The sequence below is a fragment of the Melanerpes formicivorus genome, unplaced genomic scaffold (genome assembly GCF_026170545.1).
Source record: "Melanerpes formicivorus ecotype bairdi unplaced genomic scaffold, bMelFor1.0.p_v2 SCAF_36, whole genome shotgun sequence".
NCBI classification, from domain to species: Eukaryota; Metazoa; Chordata; class Aves; order Piciformes; family Picidae; genus Melanerpes; species Melanerpes formicivorus.
In genome coordinates this window covers 5,191,527-5,212,305 of record NW_027142388.1, presented here as the reverse complement: position 1 = coordinate 5,212,305, position 20,779 = coordinate 5,191,527, and the positions used below count along the sequence as shown (strand labels likewise).

Sequence of the window (20,779 nt, the reverse complement as noted above, 5' to 3'; positions counted from 1 at the left end):
GTTGCAGTGTGGTTCAGTAATGTCCAGTCTGTTCCTCCAGGCAAGTACTTCTGGAGACTGACTCGCAATAAGCACTTGGTCTCCCTCCAGCCGGCTCAGATCCACCGTTTCTGGAGGGGCCTACCACTCAACCTGGACAGCCTGGATGCAGTCTATGAAAGAACCAGTGACCACAAGATTGTCTTCTTCAAAGGTGAGAGCAAACATAGTGCTGGAGGTAGCATGTGTGTCTCACCTCCCCAGCCCAGAGCCCCGTTACCTTGGCAGTATTTTGACCTCTCCTGCAGGCAAGAGACACCAATGCCAGCTGTTGAGCATCTCCCAGGGCAGATCCAAGACCTGTTGTCCATGGGCAAGGCCAGGAGAAACCAGCTGACAGGGAGAGCAGGCAAAAAGTACCAGTCATATTCCCCAGAAAATGAGGGAAATGCCAGTGAAGAAAAACTTGTGCCATGTGTAAGGGAAAGCTTAGCTTTTCAAGAATGAAATACAAGTAGGACCCACCCATGCAGACACTTTACACGCTTTCTGTTCCTTCTTTGGCCTTTGCTCTTTTTAGTACTTGTTGCTGAGAAAAGCATCTGCAGAGGGGCCAAAAATGAAACCTGAAGAGCTTGGGTTTGTTGATTATATTTCCAATACTATTTTTTTTTCTCCTAAAATAAGTGGCAGAAGCTTTTTTTTTCTTCACAACTCACAAGTTTCTTTCACTAGAGCTGGAAGAAAGAGATTAGCTCTTAGATCCTACACAGATGTCCAAGTTCCCCACAAGCCATCTGCCTGTACTGGTTAGATATTACCCATGTGCTGAAGGTCACCCAAGTCCCTGGCAGGCACTGGGTCTCGTTCCAGAAAGTTTGTGCACTTGAGCTAAGCACATTTGAACTCTTGGGGCCCCGTGGTTGGAAACGGCTTTTTGTCTCCTGCCTATTCTGCTCCAAGCGTGGTGCAGTTAATGGTTTCAGAGGTGCTGATCCAAGTACCTCTGAAAGCAATTATTTGGTTTCAGTTCCTCCAGCAAGGCTGGAGAAGTGGCTATGTTCTGTGCAAGCCTCTCTGCTTGCAGAAGTGTTTCCAAGCATGGCTGGAGCCCATTCAGGCTGCCTGCATGCAGAGCACCACAGATCTGCTCCAAACTCTCTGCCTTGCCACTGATGTGGAGGGAATGGGGCAGCCCTTACACCTGGCAGTGGAGTGTGGCAGCCCTCACACCTGGCAGCATACCCTCCCAGTCAGGCCTGCAGACCTGAGGGCACTGGATGAGGCACTTGGTGCCATGGTTTAGTTGATGAGATGGTGTTGGGTGATAGGTTGGACTTGATGATCTCAAAGGTCTTTTCCAACCTGGTTAATTCTATTATGTGTTCTAACTCAGCAGCACTCCCTCCCTTCCTCCTCTTATTCCATTCTCTTGCTGCTAGAGATGGACAGACATCCAGCAGCTCAGGGGCTGCTCCTGGCTGCTTGTGAGACCAGAATTACAGCTGTGCCACATCTGGGTCTTGCCCCTGCAGCGCACAGCATTATGCAGTCATACATGATGTTTGCGTTAGCCCTGCCTAGCTTCTAAGATTAAACTCAAGGTTATCTTTCTAGCTGTAAAATACTGTCTTGTTCTCCCCCTCCAGCACTGTTTCATTGATCCCTGGACAGAGACCAAAGCACACAAATTGCCCTGGCCTCTGAGGTGCTGCTGCTGATACATGGGTGTGTGGTTAAGTGCCTCTTCAGGTTTGCTAGAAAAGCCAGGGAGGAAACAGCCTGGGCTTTAAACCAGGTTGTGTAAAAATTAAAGGACACAGTCTCAAGCTGTGCCAGGGGAAGTTTAGGCTCAAGGTGGGAGAGTTCTTCACAGAGAGAGTTGTTAGCCATTGGAATGGACTGCCCACGGGGGTGGTGGAGTCGCCATCCCTGGAGGTGTTCAAAAGGGGATTGGACGTGGCACTTGACGCCATGGTTTAGTCATGAGGTGTTGGGTGACAGGTTGGACTTGATGATCTTTGAGGTCTTTTCCAACCTTGTTGATTCTATGAAAATGATGCTGCAGGTTCCCAAAGAGCCATTGTGCCAACAGACATCTCGGGTGGATTAGAAGGACTGTGACTAGTAGGTCAAGAGAGGTTCTTTTCCCCCTCTACCCTGCACTGGTGAAGCCACATCTGGAATATTGATTGTGTCCAGTTCTGGGCCCTTCAGTTCAAGAAAGGCAGTGAGCTGCTTGAAAGAGTCCAGTGCAGAGCCATGAGGATGATGAGGGGAATGGGACATCTTCCGTACGAGGAGAGACTGAGGGAGCTGAGGGCTCTTTAGCTTAGAGAAGAGGAGACTGAGAGGTGACCTCATCAATGTTTATAAATATGTACAGGGTGAGTGCCAAGAGGGTGGAGCCAGGCTCTGCTCTGTGGTGCCCAATGATGGCACAAGGGGCAATGGGTGGAAGTTGAGGCAAAGAAGTTTCACATAAATATGAGGAAAAAATATTTTCACTGTGAGGGTGACAGAGCACTGGAACAGGCTGCCCAGGGGGGTTGTGGAGTCTCCCTCCCTGGAGATATTCAAAACTTACCTGGATGTATTCCTGTGTAATCTGGTGTAGGTGACCCTGCTCTGGCAGGGGGGTTGGACTGGATGATCTTTTAAGGTTCCTTCCAGCCCCTGAAATATTGTGATTCTGTGATCCCAGGGGTTAGAGGACTGGGTAGGAACTGAGATCTGGGTTCATTTTCTTGTGCCACAGTCCAGTGGCCAGTCATGTTGTGCTTCATTTCGATCACAAATATTTAGTTTATTTATTTTTAATTAAAGCCTATTGACAGTTCTGTCCTGTCCAAGGCATTGCTGCCTTGTTCACTGCGAGCAGTTCACTGCTCACATGGGATTTGTCCAGTCCCTGTGCATCCTCCTTACATCCCATAAAGTCCTTCAGCCTAGCTGGCTGAAGTGTGGTGATTTCTCTTCTAAAGTGGGTCTACACTTTGCTTCTCAGGGGTCAAATAGCAGGCAGAAAGGGCCAAATTTCCCCCCAAAATCTGGGTGTAACTTTCTGTTCCTTGCAGTTGGGTATCAGGGAGAAACTAAAGGGGCAGAAAACCAAATGCCACCACCAAATACATAAAAGTGACAGCCTTAGCAACACTGCTGGTGAGTTTGTGTCCTGGGACTGTCACTCCTGCAGCTATTCCAGTAGAACGGCAACAAGGCTGGAGAGGGGTTTGGAGCACAAGCTCTATGAGGAGAGGCTGAGGGAGCTGAGGGTGTTTACCCTGGAGAAGAAGAGGCTCAGGGGAGACCTTCTTGCTGTCTACAACTACCTGAAGGGAGGTTGTAGCCAGGTGGGGGTTGGTCTCTTCTCCCAGGCAACTGCCAACAGAACAAGAGGACACAGTCTCAAGATGCACCAGGGGAAGTTTAGGCTGGATGTTAGGAAGAGGTTCTTCACAGAAGGAGAGATGGGCCATTGGAATGTGCTGCCCAGGGAGGTGGTGGAGTCACCATCACTGGAAGTGTTTAAGAAGAGACTGGATGAGGTGCTTGGTGCCACGGTTTAGTTGATTAGATGGTGTTGGGTGATAGGTTGGACTTGATGATCTCAAAGGCCTTTTCCAACCTGGTTAATTCTGTACTCATGAGTGAAGGGGGGATATGCTATTCATGAGCGAAGGGGGGATATGCTCCATGGACCGCCTGACACACCACAAAGCAACTGTTCACAGATCCAGGTTTCCCACCAGCCTGCTCCTTTCCCATCCCCATCCTTAGATGGCAAGAGCTCAGTCCTGGGGATTGTCACATGGTGAAACATCAGGTTCCCTGCAGTGGCATTTTAGTTTCAGCTGTGTGAAAGAGAAATGTGATTTTGCTCTGTGCTTCTTTCCTTTCCACAGGGGACAGATATTGGGTCTTCAAAGACAATAATGTGGAGGAAGGATACCCACGGCCGATCTCAGACTTTGGTCTGCCCCTGGGAGGAATTGATGCTGCTTTCTCCTGGGCCCACAATGACAAGACTTATTTCTTTAAGGACAATCTCTACTGGTGCTATGACGACCATGAGAGGAGGATGGATCCTGGCTACCCTTCAGAGACCATCCTATGGAAGGGAATACCAAGCCCTTTAGATGATGCCATGAGGTGGTCAGATGGTGAGTTCCGTATTCTGGTTCAAAGAGCACAAGCTTTTATTTGCACCTCAGCAACTTTACCATGCCCTACATCAAGACTGTCCACTGATGGCTCCTGAGAGATTTGCATGATGCATCCAGCCATGGATTTACAAGGGGTTTAACCCTGCACACCCTCACTACCAGGGGCATGCATCTGCTCTAGGAACCACCACAGAAGAGGCAACATGTCACCACTGACTTCCCATCTGTCTGGTGGCTGCTGGCTGGTGTGAGAGATCCCAGCCAGGTGTAACATCACCTTTTTGAGCATTCCACCAGCAACCACCATGCTTCTGCAGTGAGAGAGGGTATTTGCAACAAGCAGTGGTGTCACATGTGCCATTGCTGCCCTGGGCTCAGCTGGGCTGGGAGTGCTCCTCATAGCCCCTTCTACAGAGCCTGCAACATAAATGGCTAAGCCCCAGATGGGACAAACAGCTCCTGATGTCTGAGAGCTGAAGAGGGAGGTGAGCTTCCAGCTAGAGCTCCCTATAGTGCTTGCTAAAAAGCTTTGTAATTTCAAGCAGGCAACTAAAAATATCTTGGGGGCCTAATAATCTGATTGTATGAAAGGAACACAGCTAATGTTGTTTTGCAGCAATTTCTAGCCTAATATGTGCTGATCTGCTCCTTGCTGAATTTGTTGTCAGTGGATCTTTGGCTGGATGTGTGGGGATGCAGACAGAAAAGATTTTCAATAGAAATGTTTTCCCCAGAGGTACAACTTATTTCCCAGCTATAAGGTTTCTCATTGGTTTCTTCCCCCTGAAAAGACCACAAAAACTTTGTCACAGGAGATATTTACAACCAGCTATTTGATCACAACAGAGTGGCACTTGCATGTTTTATTTACCAGACACCTAACTGTGTAATAGCTACCATTAAACCAGGCAGAGAGGAGGGACATTTCCAGAGGCTTTTCAAGATGAGTTTCTAAAGCTGTTGAGAGCAACCAGCTGTTCACATGGGTAGCAGACCTTCATGAGCACAGGAGTTGCTTAGAGAATTCACAATCTCACAGTTCAGAGTGGAAACAATGCACCCAAGAGCAGAAGGTTTCCAGGGCCCTGCCAGGCTCAGGTTATTTATCTGAGCCTGGAGACAGCAGCTTGCACCCAAGGTCATTTACAGGTAGGTAAAGTCTTCTTGAACTTTACCATTTCCCATTTAAAGACTGTCCACTGATGGCCCCTGAGAGATTTGTATGATGCATCCAGCCATGGATTTACAAGGGGTTTAACCCTGCACACCCTCGCTACCAGGGGCATGCATCTGCTCTAGGAGCCACCACAGAAGAGGCAATGTATCACCACTGACTTCCCATCTGTCTGGTGGCTGCTGGATGGTGTGAGAGATCCCAGCCAGGTGTAGCATCACCTTTTTGAGCATTCCACCAGCAACCACTGTGCTTCTGCAGTGAGAGAGGGTATTTGCAACAAGCAGTGGTGTCACATGTGCCATTGCTGCCCTGGGCTCAGCTGGGCTGGGAGTGCTGCTGTGCCCTGTCCACTGGGAGAGTGCCCATTGCCGCTCATCTTCCCTTGGGGTTTTGGTCTCTTTGCAGGTGCAAGTTACTTCTTCAGAGGCAAGGAGTACTGGAAAGTGCTGGACAGTGAGCTGGAGCCCCAGCCTGGATACCCCCAGTCCATTGCCAGAGACTGGCTGGTGTGCAGCGACATGCAGTCCGACTCCCCCGAAGCAGCAGGGAGCAGCAGGACCGGGGCACGCTCCAAGCCTGGGCAACATGATGAGAGCCGCTCGGAGAATGGCTACGAGGTCTGCTCCTGCACCTCGGCCTCCCCATCCCTCTGGGCTTGCCCTGTGCTCAGACTGTCAGCCAGCCTCCTGCTGACCAGCCTGTGGACAGCAGCACTAATGCGTGCAGCTCTATGACATCTCATCCGTACACGAGACAACACCATGGTGCTCCAGAGAGGGAGGTGGACAGATCCTGCGACGCTAAGTGCTGCAAGCAGAAAAACATTCCTAGGAACATGCTTGTGAAGGGTTTGAATTCTCCATGAGAAATGAACAGTGGGGGGTTGTTTGGGTTTAGTTTGGTTTGGTTTGTTTCTTTCCTTTTAATTTTAGTTTAAAGGTCTAATAACAGATTTTGAGTTCTGTACCTTCTTATTCCCCCATCCGGTTAAAGATAGAGCAGCCTAGCAGTGACTTTAGAGATGTTCCATAGAAATGTTTTGCTTTGGATGTTTAAATGCAGCAAAGGAGGGAGGGGACAGCTCCTGTGATTGAATGGGAACAGAAGAGATGCTGCTGAGACAGATGGCAACATCCTCGGAGGGACGGCGGCAAGGCGAGAGGCGAGGTGGTAGTTTTGTGCCGACACCATCTACACATCCTATTGGATGCACTGGGTAGGAAGGAACTTTGGCTCCACTGAGACTGCCTGCAAGGTGATCGTTTTGTTGTCAGACCTGCTGTGGTCACTGATGTCTGGTAACTTCTACCGGTTTCTACAGATCAGAAACACTGCTGCCTTTCCGAAGGCAGCGCAGCGCTTGTCTTTGTATCTGAGTCGTTTGAGTTTAAGGATTTCTCTAATAAACCTTGGCTGCCTACACACAGATCTCCTGGTCCTCAGCCAGACCAAGCCTGCCACCTGCAGTGAGGTGCTAACTGCTGAGGCTGGGAGCAGCCTCACCTCTACACAAGTAGCAACCTTGCTGACAGGGCAGCCAAGGGAGATGTAATTGCACCCCCTGCCACAGCCTAGTCCGTGCACAGGAACTCCTTCTTCAGGTTGGTTTATGCTTTGGAAGGGATCAAGATGTATCACATTCATTTGTGGGGAGGATGGATGGGAGAGATGCTGCACAGTCAGCCTCAAACTCTTCTTGAAGTCTCTGCCAGGAATTTGGAACAACAGAAGCAAGGTCAAGGGCTGCATTACAATGTTCCTGGGGTTTGAGGTTTTTTTTCTCATGGCTAATCCATATTCTGAAGTAGAATTTGGTCATCTGAGAGTCCTTGAAAGTGGTGAGTGAGAACCTCTGCTAGGAACTGTGATAGAGATGTCAGGAAGGCCAGGCAGAGCCTCCCAGTCTGGTGTTGTCAAGAGTTGTTAATGGAGAGGAAATGGGCAGCAGCTGCTGGGATATGCTTCTCTTTGCCTTGCTTCTGGAAAGCTCCTGCAGAAAGGCCTCTTGCTGCCTCTGCAGGGCCAGCTCCTGGGGGAGAGCTGGCAGCCAGCAGGGAGCTGCAGGCAGTGTCACTGTGGGAGCCAAGGCTGCTCCACTGGCCTTGGTGCTAGCCAGGGATTTTGTCATGGCTAGGCATAATGCAAATCCCTGCATGGCACAGCAGGAAAGGCAAAAGAAGTGCACAGTTGCCTCCTGATAGGAAAAAACACCTTGAGTTTTCTTCTCTGCTGTTTACATTTTTAACTAGTCCAAGTCATTCACAGGGTGCAGCTATTTCAGGACCATGTGTTACAGTGTGATTTTATGGGGCATGAGTCAATGGAAACCTTCCATTAAAACATTCAATTGCCTTAAAAAAAAATACAAACAAAAAATAGTTCACATTCAGCAGCCCCTCTGCTGAACAGATCTGTCTCTGATGTTCTTGCTGTGCTCAGAGCAGCTCCCCACCCCACCCACCTCTGCCCACCAGGCTGAGCAGAGGCTGCAGGGGCAGGGCCTCAGGGGTTGCCATCATAGGAGATGGGGTTTTCTTTCAGTTCACACCACTGTCCTTCCTCTCCAGTCAGGAAGAAATGGATTTTAGTCCTTGCTGGGATGACACTGCATGAATGTCAGCATGCCACAGGTTCCTCTTGGAGATGAGGACAGGTAGGAGCACAGCACCTCAGGGAAGACACCCTCTTGGTTTTCCTTTTTTGACTTCCTCTATAAAAGAACCAACCAGAAGCTGCACTGGAAGGGTCAGAGGTGGGACATGGCTAGTGCTACTGCCACGGTTTTCCAGCCCAACCAAGGAGTCTGCTGTGGTACAAGGACCATGACCCCTTAGCCATGGTGATGTGGGTACAGTGGTGCTGGGACCCACACTACTGGGACATGAAGCTAAGTTTCTTTGACATGGAGGACTGTGATTTATAAATAAAGCCTGTGGAAAGGCTTGCAGTATGCACCCTTCTCTGATGCCAGTTGTGCATACTGATGATCAGAAATGGAGCAGGAACTGGGGCTCTGCTCCTGGCAGACAGCCCTCAAGATGGACCAGGAAATGCTGCTGTCTCCTCCTGATGTGTGGCTTGCTTGGCCATTCCCCTGGCCAATAGCAGAGCTGCTCTGTGGTTAAAGCGGTGTCGATCCATAGGTGAAAGGGGGGAGGGGGAGGCTATGAAGGTCCCAAGGCTCCCATGTGGAGGGTGGTGAGACACTGGCACAGGTTGCCCAGGTAGGTGGTAGAAGCCTCATCCCTGGAGGTCTTTAAGGCCAGGCTGGGTGTAGCTCTGAGCAACCTGCTCCAGTATGAGGTGTCCCTGCCCATGGCAGGGGGGTTGGAACTGGATGATCCTTGAAGTCCTTTCCACCCCTAACAATTCTATGACTCTATGTGGTGCCTCTGCCGCTGCCACCTCAGGCACAGACTATTTGGAAATGCCCAGCCTGTTCCAACTCCAGGGAGGTGGTGGAGTCACCATCCCAGGAGATATTCACATAGACCTGGCACTTTGGGATGTGGTTTAATGGGAGTGGTGTTGTTAGGTTGATGGTTGAACTTGACCATCTCTGAGGATTTTTCCAATCTTAATGATTCTGTAACCCTGTGATTCACCTTTGCAGATCCCTGCTAGGGTAGAGGCAGTAGGGACAAATCCCAGCACAAACCTGATAGTCGAGGAACTTGCTTTCCTGGGTTTCCTCCAGGGCCAGGCTCACTGTGTGCTCTCCAGCGTGTGTGTCAGGGACATCCAGGCACTGTCCCTGCCAGGAGCTGTGCAGGTCCACAGCCAGAGGCAAACGGGCAGGGGCTGCAGATCCCTCCCCAGGGCATAGAGGAGGCTAGGGGCACAGGCTGGTTTTGGGCAAGCGGCAGCGCAGGGCATGGCCGCAGGAGGACAGCAGAGACATGGACAGCAGGGAGAGACAGAGACAGCAGAGAGAGATAGCAGAGACAGCAGAGAGACAGAGAGCAGTGACACCAGCTGCTGCCAGCCCCACAACCCAGCTGCCAGCGCTTAAAGAGAGGAGAACATAGCTGCAGTCCCTGTGCTCCACACCAGTGCCAGTGCCCTCCTGCCGGGCTCCCTGGCACCGTCCCTGGACCAGGATTCCTCTGTCCCTGCCTGGAGTCCCTGAGCCAGCTCTCCTCCACAATGACATGGAATCACAGAATGCTTTGGTTTGGCAGGGACCTTAAAGGTTATCTAGTTCCACCCCCCCCTGCCATGGGCGGGACTTTGCCCAAAGCCCCATCCAGCCTGGCCTCACTGACCTCACTTCCAGAGAGGGGGCATCCACAACTTCTCAGGACAAGAACATCCTTAGTCTTAGCTGGAAGTCTTAGCTCCACCCTCCAAAAAAACAATAAGCTGAGCATCCTATTCCTGTTCTATATTGCCCAGTCTGGAGCTTTCACCATCAGTTGTGACATTGTTTCAGAGTTTAAATCCTTCTCTAATGTAAGAGGAGGGATGGGAATTTCAAGGGGGGGCCACTGTCCATCTGAACCCACAAGTACTGAGAGCTAAAAACCTGAGTTTATGCAGCTATGCTTGCTGAGGCTGGCTCCAAGATTCCAGTCAGGGGTTTTCTTAGCTCTCACTCCCACCTTTCTCTGGGCTCAGGCAGCTCTCCAGGTCTTTTCTGGTTTGCCTCCACAAAAAAAAAAAGGGGGGGAGTGAGGAGGGCAGGAGCAGTTTTCAAATGACATAGCCATGGCAATGCCTGGATTTAAAAACTACATTTGTAACAAGACATCTCAGACAAGACCTGGGATTTAGCAGCTTGAGAAACACGATGAAGTTCTTGAGAAGAGACAGATCTTTACTTGCTGATTCAACTCATGAGACAGGTGGTTGTGGTATGAAAGGCTCCTGCTTCCCACAGCCCACTTATAGCTGAGGGGAAGACCCTCAGCCCTTCCCTAACCCTAGAGGGACTTTCTACAATGGGACTTTCGGCTTTACAATGATGTTTTTCTCCTCAGCCTCTAATTTTATCAGAAAATACCCTTGCAGAGCTGTGGGCTGGGAGAGCAGGTGGTGTGCCTCAGCCCAACAGCCCCACAGCCCTAAGGGATGCCACTTGTCACTGGTCTCCATTTGGACACTGTATCCAGCCAGTGGTCCACCCATCAGGTCCATGTTTTTCCAGTTTGGTGGCCAGCATGCCATGCAGGACAGTGTCAAATGCTTTCCATAAGTCCAGGTAGATGACATTAGTTTCTTTTCCCTTATCCACTGATGCTGTAACTCCATCATAGAAAGCCTCCATGTTCATCAGGCATGATTTGCCTTTGGTGAAGCCATGTTGGTTAACACCACTTCATTTTCTATATGCCTCAGCAAAGCCTTCAGGAGGATCTGCTCCGTGATCTTGCCAGGCCCAGACTGCCTGGCCAAGAATTTCTGGGGTCCTCCTTTTTCCCCTTTTTTGAAGATGGGGAAACTTCCTGCTGAAATCTTCCTGCTTTGCTGCAGTTCCTGAAGATGGAGCTGTCATTTTGCTTCTCAGATGGCTGTTTGGGAGAGAACAAATACCAGGGCTGCCTCCAGCTCTGCTACCTTGCTTTTTCCATCCCCTCTGCCAGGTGACCATGATGTACCAGCCAAGGCTGATCCTGGTGCTGCTGTAAGCAGCAGAAGCAAGCCTAAGGGATGTTTTGTCCAAGGGAAGGGAGTTTGTCCTGGCTCTCTCTGTCCCAGCAGTTCCTGGTAAGCTCAGTGCTGTGGATCACTTACTTGCCTTTCTCTGAAATTTCTAGACAGAGGGAATTGGCTGGCCTCATGGGGCTGGAGCAGGTCAGGGGAGGGCTATAGGGCAGTCAAAACCAGGGAGTACATAGTTGAGTAATAGTCTATAAGAGGACCAGTTTGGGCTAAGAATAGGAGAGAGCCTTAAAGCTGGATGGTATGTGGAGGATTTCTGTAGGCATGTGCTGGGGCTGCAAATGGGGAAGCAAAGGGACTGCCTCTGGGTCCTCTGCAGTACAAGCAGTTACTGACCTCACGACGCTAACAAAATCACTACAAGAGTTGCCAGAGCAGTTCCCTGCCCTCCACCCAAATTTCTGGTCCCTGGTTAAAAAAACAAATCCTAAAGCCCTGGGATTTATGATCCTGTCAGCAGTGAAACTCCTAACTCAGCACTAAGTTGCCAGCTCTGGTAGGTTTATTTCTTAATGATAGGGAAGGATCTGGGTTTCTTGTTTTGTTTGTTTTTGATGTGTGATGGTGTGGGTTTGCTGGGTTGGGGTTTTTTTTTGGGGGGGGGGGGGTGTTTTGGTTTTTTTTCCAAAGGGTTTGAGCTTGGTTGCACATCCAAATCAAGGGGGGGGGGGGGGGGGGAAAGTCCCAGGCTTGCTCTGAGCAGCTTTCAGCAAGCACAGCTTGGCTGGAGTAGAACTGCATTAATAACAGGGCCACTTTGCTGCAGTGAGGAGAAGACCTCATAAGCTTTCCAAAGGAACTGTGTCAAGATTTATGGGTTGTGCTGCTTGGGTTGTGACAGCTTCCCCTTTGGCTTCATGTGAAGAAACATATGTCCTGGGCAGAGGACTTCCCACCCCACAACTGACGAGCCAAACCAAGGCAATGTGTTGTGCAGCTGGAAACCTTGGGAGTAAGAGTGTCTCTTGCCCCCAGATCAGACATTTGGTTTGCTCTTCTGTGTCAGAACAAGAGAAGGGGTTTGGGGGAAGCACAGGTGATGATTCTGGAAATCTGTTTGTGTGCCACTTAACTGCAAAGGATGGAAATGCACTAGTTTTTTCCATCCCCATCTGTGCTGCAAAAACAGCTGAGGCAGGATGGCTTGTGGCATGTTTTCCCTATGGAGTAGGGCATGGAGCTTAGTGGTTACAGGGCAACTCCCTGCACCTGTGTCCTTTCTCTTCCCAGCCTGAGAAATTGATGGTTATTCTGGTTGACAGTAGGCTGAACATGAGCCAGCAGTGTGCCCAGGGGGCCAAAAAGGCCAACGGCATCCTGGCCTGTATCAGGAACAGTGTGGCCAGCAGGAGCAGGGAAGTCATTCTGCCCTGTACTCACTGGTTAGACCACACCTTGAGTCCTGTGTCCAGTTCCGGGCCCCTCAATTCAAGAGAGATTTTGAGTTGCTGGAATGTGTCCAGAGAAGGGCCACAAAGTTGGTGAGGGGTTTGGAGCACAAGCCCTCTGAGGAGAGGCTGAGAGAGCTGGTGTTGTTTAGCCTGGAGAAGAGGAGGCTCAGGGGAGACCTTATTGCCATCTACAACTCCCTGAAGGGAGGTTGTAGCCAGGTGGGGGTTGGTCTCTTCTCCCCGGCACCAGAACAAGAGGATACAGTCTCAAGCTGTGCCAGGGGAGCTTTAGGCTGGAGATGAGGAAGAAATTCTTCATTGAAAGAGTAATTGGCCATTGAAATGAGTGTCACAGGGAGGTGGTGGAGTCACCATCCCTGGAAGTGTTTAAAAAGAGACTGCATGGGGCACTTTGTGCCATGGTTTAAGATGGTGTTGGGTCAAAGGTTGGACTTGATGATCTCAAAGGTCTTTTCCAATGTGGTTAATTCTGTATTCTGTTTCTGAAAGTGGCTTTATCCAGGGAATAGAACATTATGGTGATGAGTGGTCTTCATGTGGCAGTTGTCCACCATCAGCTGTCTTTAAGCGCTATGGCTATCTTGCTTTCTGTAACTCCTCTGCTCCTGGGAACTCATCCCACTACTCCATGTTTACTTGAGTGACAGGTACACACTGCAGGCACCAGCTCCTGCACGTCAGCAGGGAGGAGGCAGCACCGTGGGATGGGTTTGCTTGTTTGCAAAGTTGCCAGGTAATGCAGTAACTGTGGCCAGTGAGGCTGTCTTCTGAGGAAACCACACTCCTGCTTTGAAGCCCTGCCTCTGAGCAAAACTAACAGGGAGGGCTTTCCACAGAAGCAGTGGTAACTCTTTGCCCCACTTGTCTGCGTCACTGTGCTTGAACTTATCTGAAATGTCATCACTAATGCTCAACCTAGGCTCTTAACTGCTCTGATTTCCTGAGCATGAAGAAACAAAAGGTTCTGTGTTTTACAGCCATTATATCTGCTTTCACCCTCCCTTTTTGCACTGCTCCATTCATCTTCCTTTTTTCCTTACCTGCTGCCACAAAGTTCTTCCTCCCCATTGCACAAATGCACAGGTCAAGCTGGAGTAGATGCTTTCTTAGGATAGAAGATCCTAGAGATGTTCAGGCACCTGTGGCTAGGCAGCTTCTCTTATCTCTGTATAATAAATGACCACCACCTGTTAGAGGGTAGCATGACCTCAGCCTAAGGGTCATGAGGATGAGAAACACCACATCATATCTGGTGAATCTCCAATAGTCTGACCTGGGAATATGAAGTTGGCATAAAGCAGGGATGGAGTGACGTGCCAGCACCTGCAAAAGGGAGATTTGCCTGATGGGATTTGACAGATGTCTGTGGTGCTGCTTTGAAACATCTGCCCAGGTGTGCCTGCTGGGCAGCAGCAGAGTTCCCAGCCTGCAGAGAATATGCATGTAAGGAGATCTTGAAGAAGCATGGACAAATTTGGCTGTAACTCTTGGTGCTCACCTGGCTCTTTCTCCTGAGACCCAGCAAGTGCCTGTGCCTCAGAGTAGTGCAGATATTTGACTTCACTGGGAGAAGAGAGGATTTCTGGTGCTTAGCAAGAGGTTCCACAGTGCTCTCATGCCCACTCTTCCTCATATCCTCTCTTCTCTCATGGGGAATGTGGAAGGGGGGATGACACGTGGACTCTGAGGTGTCTTTGTCACATGAGTGCAGTATGCAGTAGGTCTTGTACAGAAACAAGACATGGATCCTGTTGCAGTCTCATGGAAAGCACAATGCCTTGTGTAGGCTGCTGAGCCCTCTCTGAAGGAGAGGGCCCTGACTTGGGAGGGAGCAGCTCATCAGGAATGCATTTCTTTCGTCTCTGTTGGTTCTGGAAGGTTTCATGATCACGTACAACCAGAACAAACAAGTGAGATCAGAAACCCCCTAAGCAAAAGCCATGCTCAGGCAAGTAGAGCTTTGAAGGGCCCATGCTAAACCTTGTCTGCACAGCACATGCCAAGCACTTGGCATCCCTTGTATTTGTAGGAATGAAGGCATGTCCTGACTGGCCTCCATCTCCTTCAGGGGTACTGATGGGCCCTACCCACCAAAGCTCTTCTCTCTGCAAGCCTGCCAGGGACGCAAGCTTGTGGCTGCTTAGGAAGCCTGTCTTTAAATAGTTCAGTGCTGGCAGCATGAGGCAGTGGAGCCTGGTTGTTATTCTTAACCCTTGGGTCAGGCAAGGTAGCAGTGACATAATGGAAGAACTTTGCTCTGTGCACTCTGTCAGTATGGCTCATCCATCATCTGCCCCACTGGGATCTCTACCACAACTTTTGTTCTTCTCTTTGTTGCTGCAAAGGGTCATGGCCCCAGCGCTACTCTTCCACTGGTCTTCCACTGTGGAAGTGTTTCTCATTAGCAAAGTAAAAGGCTCTTCTCTACTCTGCCAAGGGTGAGCTGTTTATTTACCACTGTCCGCCCTGCTGGGAGCCAGAGCAGGCTTCCTTGCCGCCCACGTTACCATCAAGGCAGGGCTTTGTGCTTTTCCCTGTCCTACTCATCTCTTTGCTGTGGGCAGGGTGAGGTGAGCCAGCACTACAGATCCTGAGCAAAGCTGATCTGGGATACTGTTTCTCCTTCCACCAGTGCCCGAAGACTGATACAGGCTGACTCAGCAAGTCCTTGCCAGGAGCTGTTGATCCTTTCAGAATCCCTGTCTCCTTGGCAGGAGGCTGCCAAGAGAAATGGGCTTGACAGATATTTGAGGGGGCTACTTTACCAGCTCGTAAGAGCTCTCTCTCTCTGCTGTACTCTCAAAGCAGAGTGAGTGCTACAATGCTATCAGGAGCCTTGCAAATGTAGTGGTGGAGCTGAGTTGTAATTCAGCTCTGCTTCCTAGCTGCTTGTTGTGTCACTAAGGGAGAGCAAACAAATACTTGCCAACACACTCCACCAAAAGGCACAGCTGTATGACTGCTTGTCTGTCCTTGTAACGTGCCTGTGTTTATGTACCTGTTATCTCCAGCTTTGTTTGGACTGGGCAGGTGTGCCCAGTGGAGCTCCTGGGCTGGAATGGTGCTGCAAATAGCAGAAGGAAAGTGCAGTATTGTTCTCTGAGTGGAGTCAGGGCTCTCACCTCACTTGAACCCGCCTGTGTTGGCATAGATGGATGTGAAGAGCCCTGATACACGTTAAGAAATATTTCAAACATAGATCAGTGAAGATCTATCACAGTTTTCAGGGAAGGCTGCTATTTTGGATTGCTGTTCCCAGCACTGCAGAGGAAAATGAGCTGCAGCAGCAGACCAGTTTGTGCAGCTGCTCTGGCTCATTGAGCCTATCTTCACAAGCAGGGCAAGCAAAGACAGTGTTGCTATTGGACTTTCTCCTTCACTTCTTTCTTCTTGAAGCCCTGAGTGCAGGGATATATTTTTTTTTCAATGTTGAAACAGAAGCTAAATGCAGGATTTAGCAAACTGTGAATTGGGGCAGGGTGAGCAGGAGGAGAAATACTCAAAGATAATTCTAATCTTGCCTTTTATATTGATTACAAGTTACAGCATCAGGGACTCACATCCTAAACGGGACACAAGCAGCCCCTTGTGATCACTGGTGGAATCCAGCCCCTTGAGGATGAGTAGAGCAGCAGCAGCTGGGAACGTGGGGCTCGCACTGATGCTCTTCATCTCAGTCCTTGTTCCCCGTGCAACTGCAGGTCACTGGCCACTAACCACTTCACTGGTGGGTGTTTGATTTAAGATCTGTATCCTGAATCCTTCACTCAGTGCTCTTGAGCTTTCCTTATTGGGCCAAGAGCCAGGGAGCAAAGCCTATCAACTGGAAGGCTGTTTGTTTTTCCATAGGCTGTTTAAATTGTGCCAGTGCTAACAGTGAAACCAAGTCTGCTCATGGCCTCTTGGTCTGCAGCTGATGGAGGCCTCTGATCTTCTCCCCCTCTGATTTTTATTTTTTTTTAAGATGGGAGAACATCTTGCATGAGTTTCCAGAGCACCAAACCAAAGCCAACCACGCTGTCACTACTCGTAAAGACAACTACCCCTTCAACAGCAGTGCTGTGTGTTTGGACTTGTTGCAGATGTAAAAATGGGGGACCCACAGACGTGTTGGTTGTGCAGCTGGGATCACTGAGCTTCCCAGTGGTCCTGCCCTTGCTTTGAAACAATGACAGGAGGATGCTGTTTGACTGGTTAATACTATGCTCTGATCAAGTGGGATGTGACCAGGCTGGAGTAGTTTTGAAGAAGGTTCAAGTTTGGACCACCTGGATTGCTGCTCACATCTGGGGTCTTTCAGCGATTGGTTCAGTTCTGCTCCTACCCAACGAGGTGGAGGATTTCCCTGCTGGAGCTTATTCCCTGTGCTGCTCTTCATGATCAACAACCATGCTTGAGCTATACCCTGATAAGTGCCCAGGAACCAACTCGCCCTGCCTTAATGAAAACTACTCATCCTGGTGCTTCAGCCCTATGCATGTGGGCACACCCCTGGGAACAGCATCTGCCTCTCCTCTATGCTGGATTCAGTTCCTGCCCAGCTCTGTCTCTATTGCTTCTCCCATCCTAGCAAAAACAAATGCAATCTGCTCGCGTGTACACTGCAAGAGCCCTGCCAGGAACAAAGAGGAGTTCAAATATTTGTGTTGGGTTGTTACTCTTTCCATTCAGGCGATAAATGACAGGCCTCAGCAGAGACTTTTGGTGCTGAGTGCAGGATTTCCACCATACCTAGCTCCAGCTTCACAACCTCACCACGTGGAAACACCTGCAATGAACAGCTGGGTTTTAACTTGGGAGGAAAATGACTGAGGGTGATTGAAATATGGCCTTTAAAACAACAACTAAACAAAACAAAACCAAAACAATGACAAAAACTCCCAAAGAAAAACAAACAACAAAACTACACAACAAAACCAAAAAAAGCAAAGCTAAACCCAAGAAACAAACCCAAACCAGAGAAAGTCATCAGGCCCTCCCTGTGTGAAATGAGAAGTGTCTGGCCTTTGTGTGCAGTTTCACACAGAACAGCGTTTTCCCCATGAACCCTGGAGCTCTGTTACTGATTTCTGTCCTAGTGCCTGGGATGCAAGCTGCCAGTTCAGCATGCAAGTATTTCAGAGCTGCCTGCCTTTGGAAAGTCCCAAGCTCAAAACCACATGGAGGCCAGAGTTTCTCTGGGACTGAAGCTCTTATTTCCATTTGGCTGAGTTGTTCAAGGAACCAAAGATGTTTGCTAATGAATTCATAAAAGTTAATGAATTCAACAGAGTTGGTGAGGGGCTTGGAACACAAGCCCTATGAGGAGAGACTGAGAGAGCTGGGGTTGCTTAGCCTGGTGAAGAGGAGACTCAGGGGTGACCTTATTGCTCTCTACAACTACCTGAAGGGAGGTTGTAGACAGGCAGAGATTGGTCTCTTCTCCCAGGCAACCAGCACCAGAACAAGAGGGCACAGTCTCAGGCTGTGCCAGGCGAGGTTTAGGCTGGAGGTTAGGAGGAAGTTCTCCACAGAGAGAGTGATTGCCCAGTGGAATGGGCTGCCCGAGGAGGTGGTGGAATCACCATCATTGGAGGTGTTCAGGAGGAGACTTGATAGGGTGCTTGGTTGTGTGGTTTAGTTGATTAGGTGGTGTTGGGTGATAGGTTGGACATGATGATCTTGAAGGTCTCTTCCAACCTGGTTTATTCTATTCTATAAACTTCAGAGCTCTGCTTCTTGGTATCTGGGAAGCTGCTGCACTTCAGCACTTGGAAAGCCCACCAGAATGTTGAAAGAGCCCCAGGTATGAGCTAGCTCAGAAAACAAGCTGACTTGGTGTCACTGGACCTGTTCAGAATGTGGGGTATAAAGAAAGAAAAGGCATAATCCAGACTTATGGAATTCCACACACCAGCATGGCAGATCAGTAGCAAAGTATCCCAGGGCGTGCAACCATCCAGCATCTGGCTACAGCAATCCAGCAAGGGTATGTAGCTTCAGTAAAGGACAAGGGTAAGCATCCATCAGTGACTGAGATGTTTCTTTCTGTCATATTAAAAGGGATATTACACAAGGTACTCATGAGCTGAATGTCTGCAGTTCAAAGTCAAAAAATCCCAGGGCAGCCAATGCTGCTCTGTCTTACGGGGCCTGCTTGGCTCTGTGCAGCTGGTGGTGTTGGTTCCAGAGCAGGGCTCCATGGCAGAGGAAGCAATAGCAGATGTTTCTGCCCTGGGGCACTTTTCTACTTCTCAGCATGATGTGCTGATGGCACTTTGGCTGTAAAATGAACTGGGAATGCCTCTGGGGTTTTTTTTGGTAGGATATGCAAGCAGGTTTTGCCAATTCTTGCAAAAAAAATGATGTAATTTGTGGCAAGACTTAATCTCTAAGCTGACAGCACTTCTGTTCTCCAGCCCAAGCCTGGAGATCTCCATGAGCTCTTTGTGGTTCTAACCAGTTTTTTAAAATTATTATTATTTTTTAACTCCTCCTTCCCCCTGGTCTTTTTCTCTTCATTACTTTGGAACTTCCCTCATGCCCAGAAAGTCACAGTGCTGCCAGCCTTTCCTAGCATCAGTCTGGACTGGACAACTACCGGTGCTTGACAAATTGTGATTGTCTTCCCAAGTTAATTTGGTGTCTTCCATTAGTCCCACCATGAGTTCTTGGGCTCAGAAATTTCTTTAGACAGGAATTCATTAGTCCTGAAAATTAAAGGACAGGCTCTTCAGGCTTAAATGCCATCTGCAATTGTCTTCTTTCAATGCTGCATTTTGGAAGATATCTCTAGTGTTTCATTTTACAAAGCACATGGTACCGTGCTAATATTATAACATTAAGTTAAATCATTTCTACTTCAGGTAAATGAAAGCCTATCCAAAATCTGACAAGAAAATAGTGTCAGAGATGAAGCTTTTTCCTGGCTGCTTCTTCCCCCTCCCCCCCAGCCCATTCATTATACAAAAAAGACACAAAGTTCTGTTTTAGTCTGCTTTAGCTGCTGTTGTCTGCATGTCCAAAAAGGATCCATCTTGGCAGGCTCTTTAAGCTCCCTCCTTCTTACTTAGGTCACTTTTGAGATCATATAAGAGCTGAGGAATCCCAGTAGCCTGCTTCTCTTAAGTGCTCTGTCCTGTTTTGCTGCCAGGCTCAGCCTGACACTTGGCAGTCATGCCCATCAGGGCTGTAATTAAAGTATGTATTGAAATGTGGATAGTCCATGCAGAGAGTAGAACGTGAGTGGACACTATATCGTCCACACAATAGAAATGCTTACATTCAATTCATTAGCATAGTCTGCCCCCAACATCCACTGACTGACACCTTCTAGGAATGGGTAGCAAAGAGATAAATCCTTTAATTGCCATTTGGTCTTTAGCACCAGCAATAGGTAGAGGTCAAAGACAGGCACAAGGAAATAACTTTGCTAAGCATTTCCTTTTCCAAGATAAATGAAATATAGATTTAGAACAAGCCCTTTGCAAAGGCTGTGTGTGCATCATGGTCAAGTTAAAAACATCTGATTGAGAACAGTTCTTGCAGTCAGCACAAGGAGCTCCATTGGAAACTTCCTGGAAGACACAGGTACACAGCAAACTTACCACAAGGAGCTGCATGATAAGAGATATTGCACTTCAGTGAAGTTAGGGAACAGTGAAGAGGTCTTGGTTTCTTGGAAAACAGGAAAAAGGAAAAGAAAGAAAACCTAAGAGCAGAGGTTATGTAAGGAAGGAGTGTATAAGCCAGTCATGCTGTGTACTTCCAGAACAGGTTTAACGCTGGCTTTAATCATGGCACACTGTGAACCTGCAACACCTTCATTACTTATCTTCTCCTGACAGTTTTTATCTCTTCTCCCCTGGTAGAAGTAATCAGGCAGATATGTTGGTAGCCTTGTAGTCTGGTAGCCCAGTGGCTCTCCATTCCCACTTGGAGGCTTACGGTGAGGAGGCATTTGTATTGAAATAGCCTCTCTATGGCAAGTCTGTCTTTTTAAGCTAAAGATCTGGCAAGAGCACTGTGAACAGAAAGCAAGGAATGGCAAGCCTAAATCCAGGCTATATCCAGAACCTATCAGCAGGGATGGCAAATGACTTGTTGCTGCTGCTCTGATGCAGAGTGATGCCTTTGCATGGCTGATGCTCTGCTGCTAGCCAGGGCCAGGCAGGACATTTCCTGTGTGATGCAGATGGCATGTGCTTCCCTGTATCACCAGAGAATTGGCTAAAGGCTTGTAAGAGTGACACCTGATTCACTGCCTAACAGCTGATTCCCTATGATTCAGATAAGAGGCTACTTATGTTGTTAAAATGGTAGAATTTGCCCCAGGGCCTTTTTGTGCATGGTCTAACTGGATCCAACCACAAACAATTTCTCTAATCAAATTAGGCAGGGCGGTT

At 48.9% G+C, this 20,779-nt stretch overlaps 1 protein-coding gene across 3 annotated transcripts in view; it reads left to right on the top strand.

The window, feature by feature from the left end:
- MMP17 (matrix metallopeptidase 17) overlaps positions 1-7,058 on the top strand; it is a 79,717-nt gene extending 72,659 nt beyond the window's left edge. For all 3 annotated transcript variants that reach the window (XM_068157391.1, XM_068157390.1, XM_068157392.1), the window contains 3 exons: positions 41-193; positions 3,885-4,142; positions 5,728-7,058. In XM_068157391.1, the coding sequence (XP_068013492.1) occupies positions 41-193; positions 3,885-4,142; positions 5,728-6,056 (740 nt within the window). In that variant the 3' untranslated portion in view covers positions 6,057-7,058. The remainder of the gene's footprint in view (positions 1-40; positions 194-3,884; positions 4,143-5,727) is intronic.
- Positions 7,059-20,779: the final 13,721 nt, after the last annotated feature.